Here is a 13,600-nt window from a genome sequence, read left to right as displayed (position 1 = left end):
GCATCCACATATCGTGTGTACAACCTATCCCCATCGCATGCGGAACGTGTGTCATACGCCGAGTACGTCGTAAAATTTTGAACATGTTTAAAATTTCTTGACGTACTCTACTTACTACGACGTATGATAGCGTACTTTAGCGTTCTACTCACGTATACCAAACTTACTCATATCGTATTTGACGTGCCCCAACGTTTTAGACACATTTTTCTTAGGTCGGCATACGCTGGCAAGATCGCTAAGGTGTGACCGCGATGTTGACACTTCCATTTCTACGGCAGTTATGATTCGAATCGTTGTGCGTCAGCCTTTTAATAGGCTACGTCACGACATCGTCGGCGATGCGTGCAACGCGCTATGCCTAAGTTAGACTATCGTTGGGCATCGGTTATGTAGGCCAACAACAGGTTCAGCATTCGTTGGTATAAGTTATCTATAACACAACGAAACGTTCTGTGTCCATTACTAATATGTTATGCATACGACCAACTCGTTATGAATACGTCCGAATCTTAAAAAAAAAACATCAAAAGTTCAACGTCAGCCAGCGTTTTACATACATTTTAATACGTTGCCATCGCTGGCTAAAACGTCAAGGTGTGACCGGGCCTTTATTCGCGTGCGAAGCGAAAAGCGCGGTTGAGCTGTCAGTCGCTTATGTACGTGTCTGCATTTTGTTTCGAGTGTGTGTGAAAAACAGTTCAACGGAGGAAATTGAAACTTTCCGTGTTGCATGACCATTTGATATGTATAAAGCGCATATTGAGCATACAGTGCAGTGAAAACCGTTCAAAATTAGAATCATTGCACCATCGCTTCGGCCTAATTATTGTGCTCGGCTGGTGAGAAAAAGCAATGATGAAGAAGAAGAAGAAGAAGAATTTATCTATAATTCCAGAAATGTGTGTGTGTGTGTGTGTATGTGTGTGTGTGTGTGTGTGTGTGTGTGTGTGTGTGTGTGTGTGTGTGTGTGTGTGTGTGTGTGTGTGTGTGTGTGTCTGTGTGTCTGTCTGTCTGTGACCGCTGTTTCTCAACAACCACTGGTCCAATCTAATTGAAACTTGCCAGGTATATTGCTGGGGACCTGAGTATGTGCCTTTTCAAGGTTTGATATAAATCTGACAAGTGTTTCCCAAGTTATGGCCATTTATTTACCAAACCAATGACAAGACACGGTGCTGCAGCCATTTATTTACCAAACCAATGACAGGACACGTTGCTGCGTAGGCGTGGCCGATGGGGAAAGGGCGCCTTAGTTACCGTGGCGTAGGAGTGGCAATGGTCAATGGCAGCGAATGTCATGGCAAGCAAAGACAGGGGGGTAAACTTGATTTTAATTTTGATTTTAATTAACTCTGTGTGTGTAAGTATCGCAGCAGTTGTTACTTCAATGCAAGCGATAATTCGTGGAATAATATGAACATTCCGTACGGGCACGCACTACTTCCGGATAGTGATGACTTCGTGTATTCTAATCATTTCTCGATTTATTATACGCATTTATAGATGAACAGAATGTCCCAATCCAGTCGTCATTTGCGACAGCGAAGGAACGGCCTGTGTGGTTGTTTGAAAGTTTTTTTGTTGTTTTTTGCACGTACGGCCATGCACTCGTAATAATAATAATTCGGCATTTTTACGATCTCCCGATTTATATTTTGTCGATCTATTCTTTGCGTCTTTTTCAGCCTTGGTAGTTATGAAAACACTTGAGAATGAGAATAAAATCTACTTTGTAAAGGTTAATGAATGCACTCGATGACAGACTCTTCAAAGTATCATTTGTACACATTTACCTCAGAAGTGTGGAGAGATGCGATTTCAAATTTGCCGCCACAACAGTTGGCTCAAACCAAGTCCTTCTCAGGACTGCGTGGGGGAAATATTCCATGAGTACCATCTAGTTCTTGTTTGTTCTCCTTTCCAGAGAATACACAGTTTCACAAAAAAATGTATACAGACTTTATCTATCTATAATTCCAGCAATGTGTGTGTGTGTGTGTGTGTGTGTGTGTGTGTGTGTGTGTGTGTGTGTGTGTGTGTGTGTGTGTGTGTGTGTGTGTGTGACCGCTGTTTCTCGACAACCACTGGTCCGATCTAATTGAAACTTGCCAGATATATTGCTGGGGACCTGAGGATGTGCCTTTTCAACGTTTGATATTAATCGGACAAGTGCTTCCAAAGTTATGGCCATTTATTTACCAACCAATGACAAGACACGTTGCTGTGTGGGCGTGGCCGATGGGGGAAGGGAACGTCAGCCGCGTTCCCCATTACGGGTTACAACGTACGGACTTCCGGAGAGTGATGACTTCGTGTATTCTAATAATTTCTCTATTTCTTATGCGCATTTGTAGATAAACACTATGCCCCAAGTTATGATCGTTTTCATATTAGATGGTGCATAAATTTCGGTAACATCAGCGTGAGCTAGGATGCTCCGAAGCAGGAAGTCATTTTTTTCTCTTCTCTTCTCTTTGTGTTTTTCCTTGCGATGACATGACGAAAAGGCAAAATATGTTGGCACAAATTGAATAATTGGCCATTAAAACGAAATTGCGAATAATCATGACTGCGATATGAGAACTTCTGGGCCATGCACGTACGGGCATGCCAGAACGATGGAACGGCCTGTGTGGTTGTTGTTTCTTGGTCGCGGTTTGAATTTTTTTTAAAAACTGGCACGTACTGGGTATCTATAATTCCAGCAATCTCTGTGTGTCTGTCTGTCTGTATCTGTGTCTGTGACCTCCGTTTCTCGACAACAACTGGTCCGATCTAATTGAAACTGGCCAGGAATATTCCTGGGGACCTGAGGATGTGCGTTTTCAACGTTTGATATTAATCGGACAAGCGGTTCCCAAGTTATGGCCATTTATTTATCAACCAATGACAGGACACGGTGCTATGACGTCACAATTAAAAAAATTTTTTGCACGTCCGGGCACGCACGTACGGGCCCGCACTGATATATCAAAAAATGATACCATCCTATCGTTCTGCACTGCCTTATGGGTAACAGCTGAGTGATTATGTGGAATTGGCTTGGATTGAACACCCCAGGAATGGACGTATCAACACGAAACACACCATAGATTGTGAAACTTTCACATTAAGATTTATGGATTACTCGTAGTAATGCCCGGCGTTGCTCGGGCTCGCAATAAAGCCTGGCGTTGCCCGGGCTTTCTTGCAAATTTCCTGAATAGCTGTTAGCGGTTAGGGGTTAGGGTTAGTGGTTAGGGTTAGCTGTTAGGGTTAGTGTAAGGGTAGCTAACCCTAACACTAACCCAACCCCGAACAGCTTGGCGAAGCGGAGGTCAACAGCGCCCGGGGAAAAGTGGAAATTTGCGTCTCCCGTAGGCCTTAAACTTGAGTGGATTTGAATGGAAAATCCCATAAGGGATATCGATTTATCGATTTTTTCGAATATCGGAAGTGTTGTGGAAAAAATTTATAGCCAATGACCTAAGTTGGACCAAAAGCCATAATCGTACCGAATTTGAATGGAATCCGTTGGAGTTTGTGAAAATGCATCAAAACGAATTTTGAGGGGCCTCTTAAGGAAGACAATAATATCATTAGTATATGTGCCAAATCTTGTTTCATTTCATGCAGTAACAAAAATCTGATGGTGGAACAAAGAAAGGGGCGTGCCGAAATATTAATGTAGATTAAACTGCCTGTTGTTGTTTATGAATGGATAGTTTAAGGACTGTGGAGGATAAAACCAAGTGTAAACAATATTGTTTTGGAAATATTCATGGGTTCAGACTCGGTGGTGTTGTAAAACTACATCTTCACTTTGTTTTGAGGTGAAAAAAAACGGAAGATACATGATGACGCAACGAATACGCAACGTCACTTCCGGCAAGGGCAAGGAAGGATGCAGCAGCGCTGCAGCGCTCCCCATTGCATCACATCGACTGATCAGTGATCGTACGTAATGCTGACGTCAGATGTTACGTCGTCACACGTCGCTCCTCTGTCATCTAATTCACTTTTCTGAAGTCCGGTATTAAAGTCTGCATGCATTTTATTGAGACACCCTGCGTATTTTTTTTAAAGGCGATATCGAAGGAGAGAAAGAGTGAATTTATGAAAACGTAAGGATAATGAAGCTCAAAAAACAATTATAAACATCTCAAAAAAAAATGGGCCAATCGAGCTCAAAACGTAATTATATGCACCTCAAAAAGTAACAGCGTTTAGTTTAACTTTGACTCCTCTGGAATGTGATTTCTGTTTTTATTTGTGTTGGAAACACAATTTGAAGGTGTCGAAGTAAAAAAAAAAATTAACGACGCAGTGTAAAGTTATTTTTAACACTCATTTTCCAACCGATAGGATTAATCGATTCACGCCTGGGCGTCTGAAAGACGGAGAACTTTTACGAACCGAGGTTTTGTATATATGCTTTGTTTTAAAGGAGGCGCCATTTTTTTCGTCGAAATAATATTCGTCGAAGAGAATTTTGAAACGGTCAATCTTACAACAACAACAACAACAACCCGAGTCGTCGGTAACAAAGATGGCGGAGACGAAGACGCAGGGCCCGAGTGAGGAGGCTGCGCAGGAGGAAACAAAGGCGGCCAAAGTAGTGAAGGTTGAAGAGAAGGTGGCTGATGCAGAAACGACTGCGTCAGATGGTGGCACCGATCAAAAGGATAACGGGTAGGGAAATCTGAGGGGAAAACGTCCTTTTATAGTCACAAATGGCGGGCTTGTTTGGGGCCTCGAGTATCAGATTTGGCGTGATGGGCCAAGTGGCGTCTTTCCTGTGTCCATTTACATTTTTATACAATAAAGAAAAGTTTGACGAATCGAGTTAGTGTGAAGTTACTGTGCCTGCGCCGAAGCACATCAATCCACGTACGGCGTGGTACAAAACGCGCGCCATTTCTGCGCTTCCCTCCCAAAGCGACTGTGAAGCTTTTTATTTTTGGTTTTTCAAACACGAGACTTCGTGATTCGATTAAAAATCGCAGGGGAAGTCGAGAACTTGTTTATCGCGGCGGGAAATTGTGTGCGGTCAAGCGGGATGAAGGTTAGATCGGTGAACTCTCAACTACCATGTGTCTCGGTTACCTGTAACGGTAACGGTGTACCTTCATCAAGGTGGATCGGATGGAGAAAGCGAGGACGGAGAATGTATTTCATATAACCGGACTCGGGTGACACATTAGCAAACTTTGAGAGCGCTGCAATCAGAATAATTTCACTCCAATGTTTGGGGCAAGAGCTTGCAGGTACAGAGGTTTGGTGGTGGTGGTGGTGGTGCTGGTGCTTAGACTCGCAAGTGGTCACGTTCGAAACCACCCCGAGTTTGGGGTCCACTCTGAACACCGAGAGATATTGATACTTCAAGCCCCAATTACAAAGAGTTCTTTCGATGGCTGTGGCATTTTCAAATGAATTAAAAACAAGCTTGAATGAGTTAAGATCCTCGTCCTCTTAATGATGACGTCATAAAAACGAATATGACGTCACTGTGATGTATCAGGTTTGCGATCAATTATCTGTGCTAATTCCCGGCTTGATTCCCGCAAACAGAATTCAAACAGCTTGCCTAGTTTCGGAGATAATGGTAGAGGTGATTTCCATTAGCGGCGATATTATGACGTCAACTTTTTTATCGGAAGAATTTCCAAAATCGGAGTTGGTTACTGCCTGCGCGTGGACTTTCTGCATAAACATGGCAAGTTTCACGAAGATCCGATGAAAAGTCTGGGTTGTGAAACAAAAAATGTCAAAAAATAGAAAGGACGTCATAAAAATTGATATGACGTCATAGTGATGTATCATATGTGCAGTATTTCATCTCTGCGAATGCCCTGTTCGATTCCCGTAAACAGAATTCAAAAAGCTTGCCTGGTTTCGGAGATAATTTTTAGGCGATTTCCATCAGCGGAGATATTTTGATGTCATAACTTTTTCTAGGAGGATTTTCAAAATCGGAGATCCCCACTGTCTGCACAGGGAATTTTTACATATATATGCCAAGTTTCAGGAAGTTTCGATGAAAACTGTAGGCTGTAAAACAAAGAAGTCCACAAGAACAACAACGTGAGTAAAACTTAGAGATCCTCCACCAGGATCTAAAAATCGTTTCAACACAAGGGATCTCCATTGATAATATTTATAATTAAATTACTTTGTACTGCTGGGGTGAAGCTTCACATTCAGTGCACGGGGGTTGTTATCAGCATTGTCTGTTTGGCTGTGAGCAGGATATCTCAAAAAGGTTCTGAACTGATTCGGATGAAACTTGGTGGATAGGTTGGATGTGTGCCAAGGGAGAATTGGTTCGATTTTTATGAAGATCCAGATTCGGATCCGATATTTTTTTTATTTTCCAAATGCTTTTTCACCATTGAGAGATGGGGCCAAAAACGATATATTTCTCTGTCTCTGTCTCTTTCTCTGTCTCTTTCCCTGTCTCTTTCCCTGTCTCTTTCCCTGTCTCTTTCCCTGTCTCTTTCCCTGTCTCTTTCCCTGTCTCTTTCCCTGTCTCTTTCCCTGTCTCTTTCCCTGTCTCTTTCCCTGTCTCTTTCCCTGTCTCTTTCCCTGTCTCTTTCCCTGTCTCTTTCCCTGTCTCTTTCCCTGTCTCTTTCCCTGTCTCTTTCCCTGTCTCTTTCCCTGTCTCTTTCCCTGTCTCTTTCCCTGTCTCTTTCCCTGTCTCTTTCCCTGTCTCTTTCCCTGTCTCTTTCCCTGTCTCTTTCCCTGTCTCTTTCTCTCTGTTTCCTCCTCTCTCTCTATCTATCTGTCTGTCTATCTGTCTCCCTCACTCTCCATTTGTGTGCACGATATCTAAAAAAGTTGTGGACAGATTCGGATGCGAAACTTGGTGGACATATTGGGTGTGTGACAAGGAAGAATTGATTCAATTTCGGTGAAGATCCGAATCTGGATCCAAATTTTTTTTAAAGTTATTCTTCACCATTAAGAGATAGGCCTAAACTGATATATGTATATATATATATATATTTATATATTTATATATTTATATATGTGTATATATATATATATATATATATATCTATATATATATATATATATATATATATATATATATATATATATATATATATATATATATCTATATCTATATATATATATATATATATATATATATTGTTGCGAATTCGCACCCGCCGGTGTGCGATCGACCGCTCGACTCAAATGGCGGCCGCCTCGTCCACCGGAATGGACAATTCAGTCGTGAACCTCTCGGAACAACGCCGGGAGCTTGTCACGGGTCGGGGTTTAACCTCACCACGATCGTGCCAATTGCCCACCCGCGCAGGATAGGGTTGCTCGCCAAATTCGATCTACCTAAGTACCTGCGCGAGTGGTCGACCGGGCGATCGTACCACGCCACAGGCCGACTCCAAACACGAACCGCTTAAGCGGTCCGTTCTGTGCTACAGTGATAACCGAGCGGTGTTATCATCGGCCTTGACGGTTCCAATTAATTACCGGGATGTTGAACCCACTACGAACCCCTTTCGTGAAGCAGGATGGAGAGTCAATAAAAGGAAAGGAGACGAAGCGAAGCAGGAACAATTACACACAAGCACGTTTATTCACACACACAGACAAGCATGTATCCACAGCAAAAGAAAAATGCACATAAAAAGCAAAGGAAGAGTTAAAACCAAATACGCGTACACACGGCAACACTGAAAGCAATACTACTTTTAGAACAGGCGCCACCCACAGTCATTTACACAAACCTAAAGAAAAGAAAGGACTTCCCTTGGTGCGGCCGTCGAGTCCTCCTCCCACGACCTCCACTCCGAGCTCCGTCTCCTCCGCCGTCCTCCACTGCTGACTCGACCAGACTCGACGACGACAGCTCGACTTCAACGAGCTCCTTGGGCTCCGCGAGTTCCACGGGCTCCACACCGACGCAGAGACACTCGACCACGACGACACAGCTCGACTTCAACGAGCTCCTCGGGCTTCGCGAGTTCCACGAGCTCCACACCGACGCAAAGACACTCGACCACGACGACACAGCTCGGCGAGGACCCAGCAACGACTTCAGACGGAGGCGAGTTCCACGAGTCAGGGAGAGAGCGAGAGGAAGAGGGAGAGCGCAGGAAGAGGGAGAGCACAGGAAGAGGGAGAGAACGCGCCCCGCCCGTGTCCGACTTTTATAGCGCTGGGCTCCACCCTTCACTCCGCCCCGTTTTCGGTTCCACCCTCCTTCGAGAAGGTACTCGAAAAGGGGCGTTCCCTCACCCCGACCGCCTCACGCTGTCTATCCACCAATCGGCAGCGAGCTGCCCTTCCCCCCTTCCCTCACACCAAGCGCGGGGAAGAATGGCGGGAAAAGCCCACCAGCATCGTTGGCGGTTTTTGTTTGTTTGAAATAAAAGATGGAGAAAGAAAAACGACTAACTGGAGGATCGCAGCCCGAATGGATCACATAAATTCCCTCTATACAACTGGTTTGGGCTAACTACACATGTACCTATCGAGATATCTCACCTGAGGGCCCTTTATGGTGTAATGCGAATTTTCACAGCCGTAACAATATATATATATATATATATATATATATATATAATGTATATATATCACGATATCTCAAAAAGTTGTGGATGGATTCGCATGAAACTTGGTGGACAGGTTGGGTGTGTGGCAAGGACGAATTGATTCAAATTTGGTGAAGATCCGAATCCGCATCTGGGCACGAGAATTATTTAGTTTCTAAAGTGATTCTTCACCATTGAGAGATCGGGCCAAAAACGATATTGTCCTGGAAAGCATGATATTTCAAAACGTTATTGGGCCCAATATATTCCACTGGATCAGGCATTATGTGGCAGAGATATGCGCTGCACTGGGTGCCCTTGTAGTTACAACTGTTGCAGAAACTCTTGATGCAGGGTTTATTCTAACGTGCAATTGTACCCCTTTTGTGCAGTTGTAAATTCAAAATGTGCAGTTGTAAATCCAGATTTGTGCAGTTGTCAATTTGTTCTTTGTTTGAATTTGCATGGCTTGGGTGTCATAAACTAGGAACAAACCACAATAGACGTCACTGATAGTCTGATAGCTGACCAAAACTTATTTTTTTTATTAACCTTACAATATAATGCAATCATACATATTACATAAATCATAATATACTAGTGCATGCCCGTAGGTGCAAACAAAACAAAACAAAAAAAACTTTCAAACCTCATGCCAGAAACAACTACACAGGCCGTTCCTTCGCTCTCACGTGGCCGTACATGCAAAAAACAAAATCTTTCAAACCGCGTGCCAGAAACAACCACACAGGCCGTTCCTTCGCTCTCGTAAACGACGACTGGATTGGGGCATTGTGTTTAAGAAAGTACAGAAATCGAGAAAGAAAGAATACAGTTAGTCGATAAATCAAGAAAAAATCGAGAAAGAATACAGTAATCGTCAATGACTGGATTGGGGTATTGGGTTTAAGAAAATCGAGAAAGTACAGAAATCGAGAAAGAAAGAATACAGTAATCGTCACTGACTGGATCGGGGTATTGGGTTTAAGAAAATCGAGAAAGTACAGAAATCGAGAAAGAAAGAATCGGGAAAGAATACAGTAATCGTCACTATCCGGAAGTGAAGTCCTCACTGTCCGGAAGTTCACATATGGCAGTTACGATTGTTCGCAATTTAGTTTTAATGGCCAATTATTCAATTAGCGCCAATGTATTTTGCCTTTTATCGCAAGGAAAAACACAAAGAGAAGAGGAAAGAGGAGAAAAAAAAGTGAAAAAAAAAATTTACTTCCTGCTTCGGAGCATACCGGCACTCTGATGTTACCCAAATTTATGCACCGTCTAAAATGAAAACGATCATAACTTGGGGTATTGTGTTTATTTATAAATGTGCATAACAAATCGAGAAATTATTAGAATACACGAAAAAAAAAACGTGCAAAAAAAAAAATTACTTCCTGCTTCGGAGCATACCAGCACTCTGATGTTACCGAAATTTATGCACCGTCTCATACGAAAACGATCATAACTTGGGACATTGTGTTTATCTATAAATGCGCATAACTAATCGAGAAATTATTAGAATACACGAAAAAAAAAAACGTGCAAAAAAATAATTCACTTCCTGCTTCGGAGCATACCAGCACTCTGATGTTACCGAAATTTATGCACCATCTAATATGAAAACGATCATAACTTGGGGCATTGTGTTTATCTATAAACGCGCATAAATCGAGAAATTATTAGAATACACGAAGTCATCATTATCCGGAAGCCTGTACGTTGTAACCCGTAATGGGGAACGTGGCTGCCCGTAAAATTTTTTAATTAATTAATAAATAAATATTCAAACCGTGAGCAACAAACAACAACCACACAGGCCGTTTCTTCGCTGTGGCGCGGAAGTTCGCATATCACAGTTACGATGACTCGCAATTTCGGTTTTAATTGCCAATTATTCAATTTGCGCCAACGTATTTTGCCTTTTCGCAATGTCCTCACAAGGAAAAAGAGAAGAGAAGAGAGAAAAAAAAATTACTTCCTGGTTCGGAGCACACCAGCACCGAAATTTATGCACCGTCTCATATGAAAACGATCATAACTTGCGGCATTGTGTTTATCTATAAATGCGCATAAGAAATCGAGAAATTATTAGAATACACGAAGTCATCACTCTCCGGAAGTATGTACGTTGTAACCCGTAATGTGGAACGCGGCTGAGCTTCCCTTCCACATCGGCCATGCCCACGCAACAATGTGTATTGTCATTGGTTGGTAAATAAATGGCCATAACTTGGGAAGCACTTGTCCGATTATTATCAAACCTTGAAAAGGCAAATTCTCAGGTCCCCAGCAATATATCTGGCAAGTTTCAATTTGATCGGACCAGCGGTTGTCGAGAAACAGCGGTCACACACGCACACACAGACACAGACACAGATTGCTGGAATTATAGATAGATGACATGGACTACCACATTTCACATTGCAAATTATATCTTAAACAGTGAGGATTATCAAACGTATTTACAGTCGATGTGAAACCACAAGTGGTTGCTCAGTCACACAAAGAACAAAATCATAAACCTGAGCCTGAGGTTGACTTTGACTAACATTAGAACCAAGTTTCAGGTAAGTCCAACTCCCTCGCTGTCTTTGGCATGAGTAAGATTAAACAAAATCTGTAGAACTTAACGAAAATGAACATTTGAACCTGTCCAAGTAAGCAAAACTGTAAGAAGTTAGAATTTCTTGACCTTCTTAGGTGGTACCTCCACCTCGTCAGGCTCGTCATCCTCTACTTTGTGTTCTGATTCTGTGAAAACTCCCTTGAAGTGGACTTGAAACTTTGCTTTGTCATGGCTTTTGTTTCTGCGTGCCTTTGATGACAGCCAAATCATAAGCGCCTCCCTTGGATCAAATGCTTCTAATGGTGGCATGTTGTAATGTATGTACAAATACAGATTTTCCGTCTCCACTGACATTCTTAATCTTTCACATGTTTTCAGAGCATTGCTGCTACTTATAAGACGCTCAACATCTGCTGAATGAGGCTTGGCAGCCACAACTCTGCTTAATGCCTTCACCAAATTTGGAAACAGTTCTTTAGACACCAGATACTTGACCAGCTTGTTGAGAGTTAAGTCTTTTCCTTGTCCAGAAGACACAAGATCTTGGTATTCCATACCGAGTTCCTCAAGGTCCAAATCTGGACATAGCTGATGAACAGCCTTGATGTCAGCATCTTGTAGCTTCAAGAAGGGCACCAGTACCTCCATCATGTGTTTGTCAATGTCACTGTCAAACACCGTAGTGCTCGGCTGCTTTGCAGCCTCCATTTTTCCTGCCCCTGCCTCGCATGAGAGTTTGTGCAGTTGTAAATTTTCCTTCGAATAAACCCTGTCTTGATGGGAAGCTTAAATCGATTTTTGTAATCACATTTGTTTCAAACTCTTCAGATGCCATATTACTGTGTCAGTTTGTTTTAAACTCATTGCAGTATCAGTACTGTAATGCCTGCCAGTTCGACCAGCACATTGCCCACTCTCTACTGGTTAAAGGAATTCTCTTGGCCTTTCTGCAGTTCTTGGAGCGGAGTGGAGGGATCGACAGAGATGAGTGGCATATACGAATGTCATGAAATTGTTTTTATTTCCTTTTGTGTACAAAATTGAGGTTCCCGTAAGAGCTATAGGACACAGAACAACACTGAGAGAACAGAAAGCAGGGAAACACCAACAGTCGGCTGGAGGGACACTTGCAGCAGTTTGAAGACAAGATCTGTCCCATGGAAGAACTTGATGGGTAAAACGCAACACAGTCACCTTCCCAGTCGGAGAGTTGAGTGATTGATTGTTCATGGGGTAGAAAAGATTGAGTCGGGATGAGATGGGTGGGGGGGGGGTGGTGCGGCATTGACGTGAGACAATGATGCACTGCGTGCATTTGAAGTCCTTGAGGGAGGAGTGGGATTGAGGTCTTTGAAATAAATAAATAAAAACAATGTCATCCGCAGGGTGACCCGTATCTTACCAAAAGGTGACCACGTGTGACTTCTTTAAGGTCACACTGAGGTGAACAGAGCTGCTATCCACCAGGAGCGACTCCTTGAGGAATATCTGCCTACGAGAGATTCCGATGAGAATCGTTCTACAGAGTAACCATGAAAAATATGCGTTTTCCTCATAACGTCACCAAATGACGTCATAATGTCTCAAGCTTGACATATCTAGAAAGCACTCATCGAGGTGTTCAATTTGAGGTACTACACGATATGGTTCCTAAAACTTGAAAATTTGACCTTGGGGTCAAATATGTTTGACCTCAGGCGCGAACCATGAAGGTCAAGGCCAATCGCCACCAAAAATTAATCAGCTGAGCGCCAGACCATGAACTATATTCCCATGAAGTTTGAAGACGATCCGATCAAAATTACTCAAAAAATAAGGGTTTGGTCGATTCCCCTGATTTGCGACAAAGTGACCTTGACCTTCAAAATTTTGTGCACTGAAAGGGACCTCTATAGGCCTCTGATATGCATAGTTACAAAAATTTCCAATGATAACTGTGCTCTGCAGAATTTTTTATACGTGATTACAGACAAACGAACAAAAAAAAACATACAAGCTGACTAACATATCTTGCAAAAACTTCATTTTGCCAAGATAATAAAGATTGGAATTGGGTGGAAAGCATCAATTTTAGGAGTGGAAACACAGGGTTTACTGTAAGGTTGCAGGTCTGGTTTCCTGGCTTTGTAGGCCAGCTTGGAAATGTGGCTTTCCTCCTCTCAGACTTGCTATTCCCCAGATACTGTTCCTCCCAGATTCTCAAGCTTATTTTGTTATCAAAGCTATTAATGCTTACGTAAACCTGTTTGATAATTTGCAGACCAGTATAGATTCCAAATTAGCACGCTCATTTCATACAACCATGTGTTTATGGAGTGTACAGATGAATGTGTTGTTCTTCAATCACAATATGAACATATTTAAATCGAGCAAACCATCAGGATCATAAAACAATACAAGACTCAGCTGTTGCTGTGTAAGCTTTTGTGAGGAGCACAAATGCTCACATAAATGATCATTGTTTTGGGAGTATCGAGTATACACCTTT

General features: G+C 42.5%; 1 protein-coding gene across 1 annotated transcript in view; it reads left to right on the top strand.

The window, feature by feature from the left end:
• The first annotated feature begins 4,496 nt into the window (after nucleotides 1-4,496).
• The window catches only part of LOC147030939 (myelin expression factor 2-like), a 39,963-nt gene continuing 30,859 nt past the window's right edge, over nucleotides 4,497-13,600 (top strand). Inside the window, exon 1 of the mRNA XM_085875499.1 lies at nucleotides 4,497-4,674. Coding sequence (XP_085731625.1) covers nucleotides 4,532-4,674 — 143 coding nt within the window. The 5' untranslated portion in view covers nucleotides 4,497-4,531. The remainder of the gene's footprint in view (nucleotides 4,675-13,600) is intronic.

Source organism: Eptatretus burgeri, chromosome 3 (genome assembly GCF_056783735.1).
Source record: "Eptatretus burgeri isolate ZD-2024b chromosome 3, Ebu_testis_v1, whole genome shotgun sequence".
NCBI classification, from domain to species: Eukaryota; Metazoa; Chordata; class Myxini; order Myxiniformes; family Myxinidae; genus Eptatretus; species Eptatretus burgeri.
Note: the sequence above shows the minus strand (reverse complement) of the source record. Positions and strands in the feature narration are given on the sequence as shown.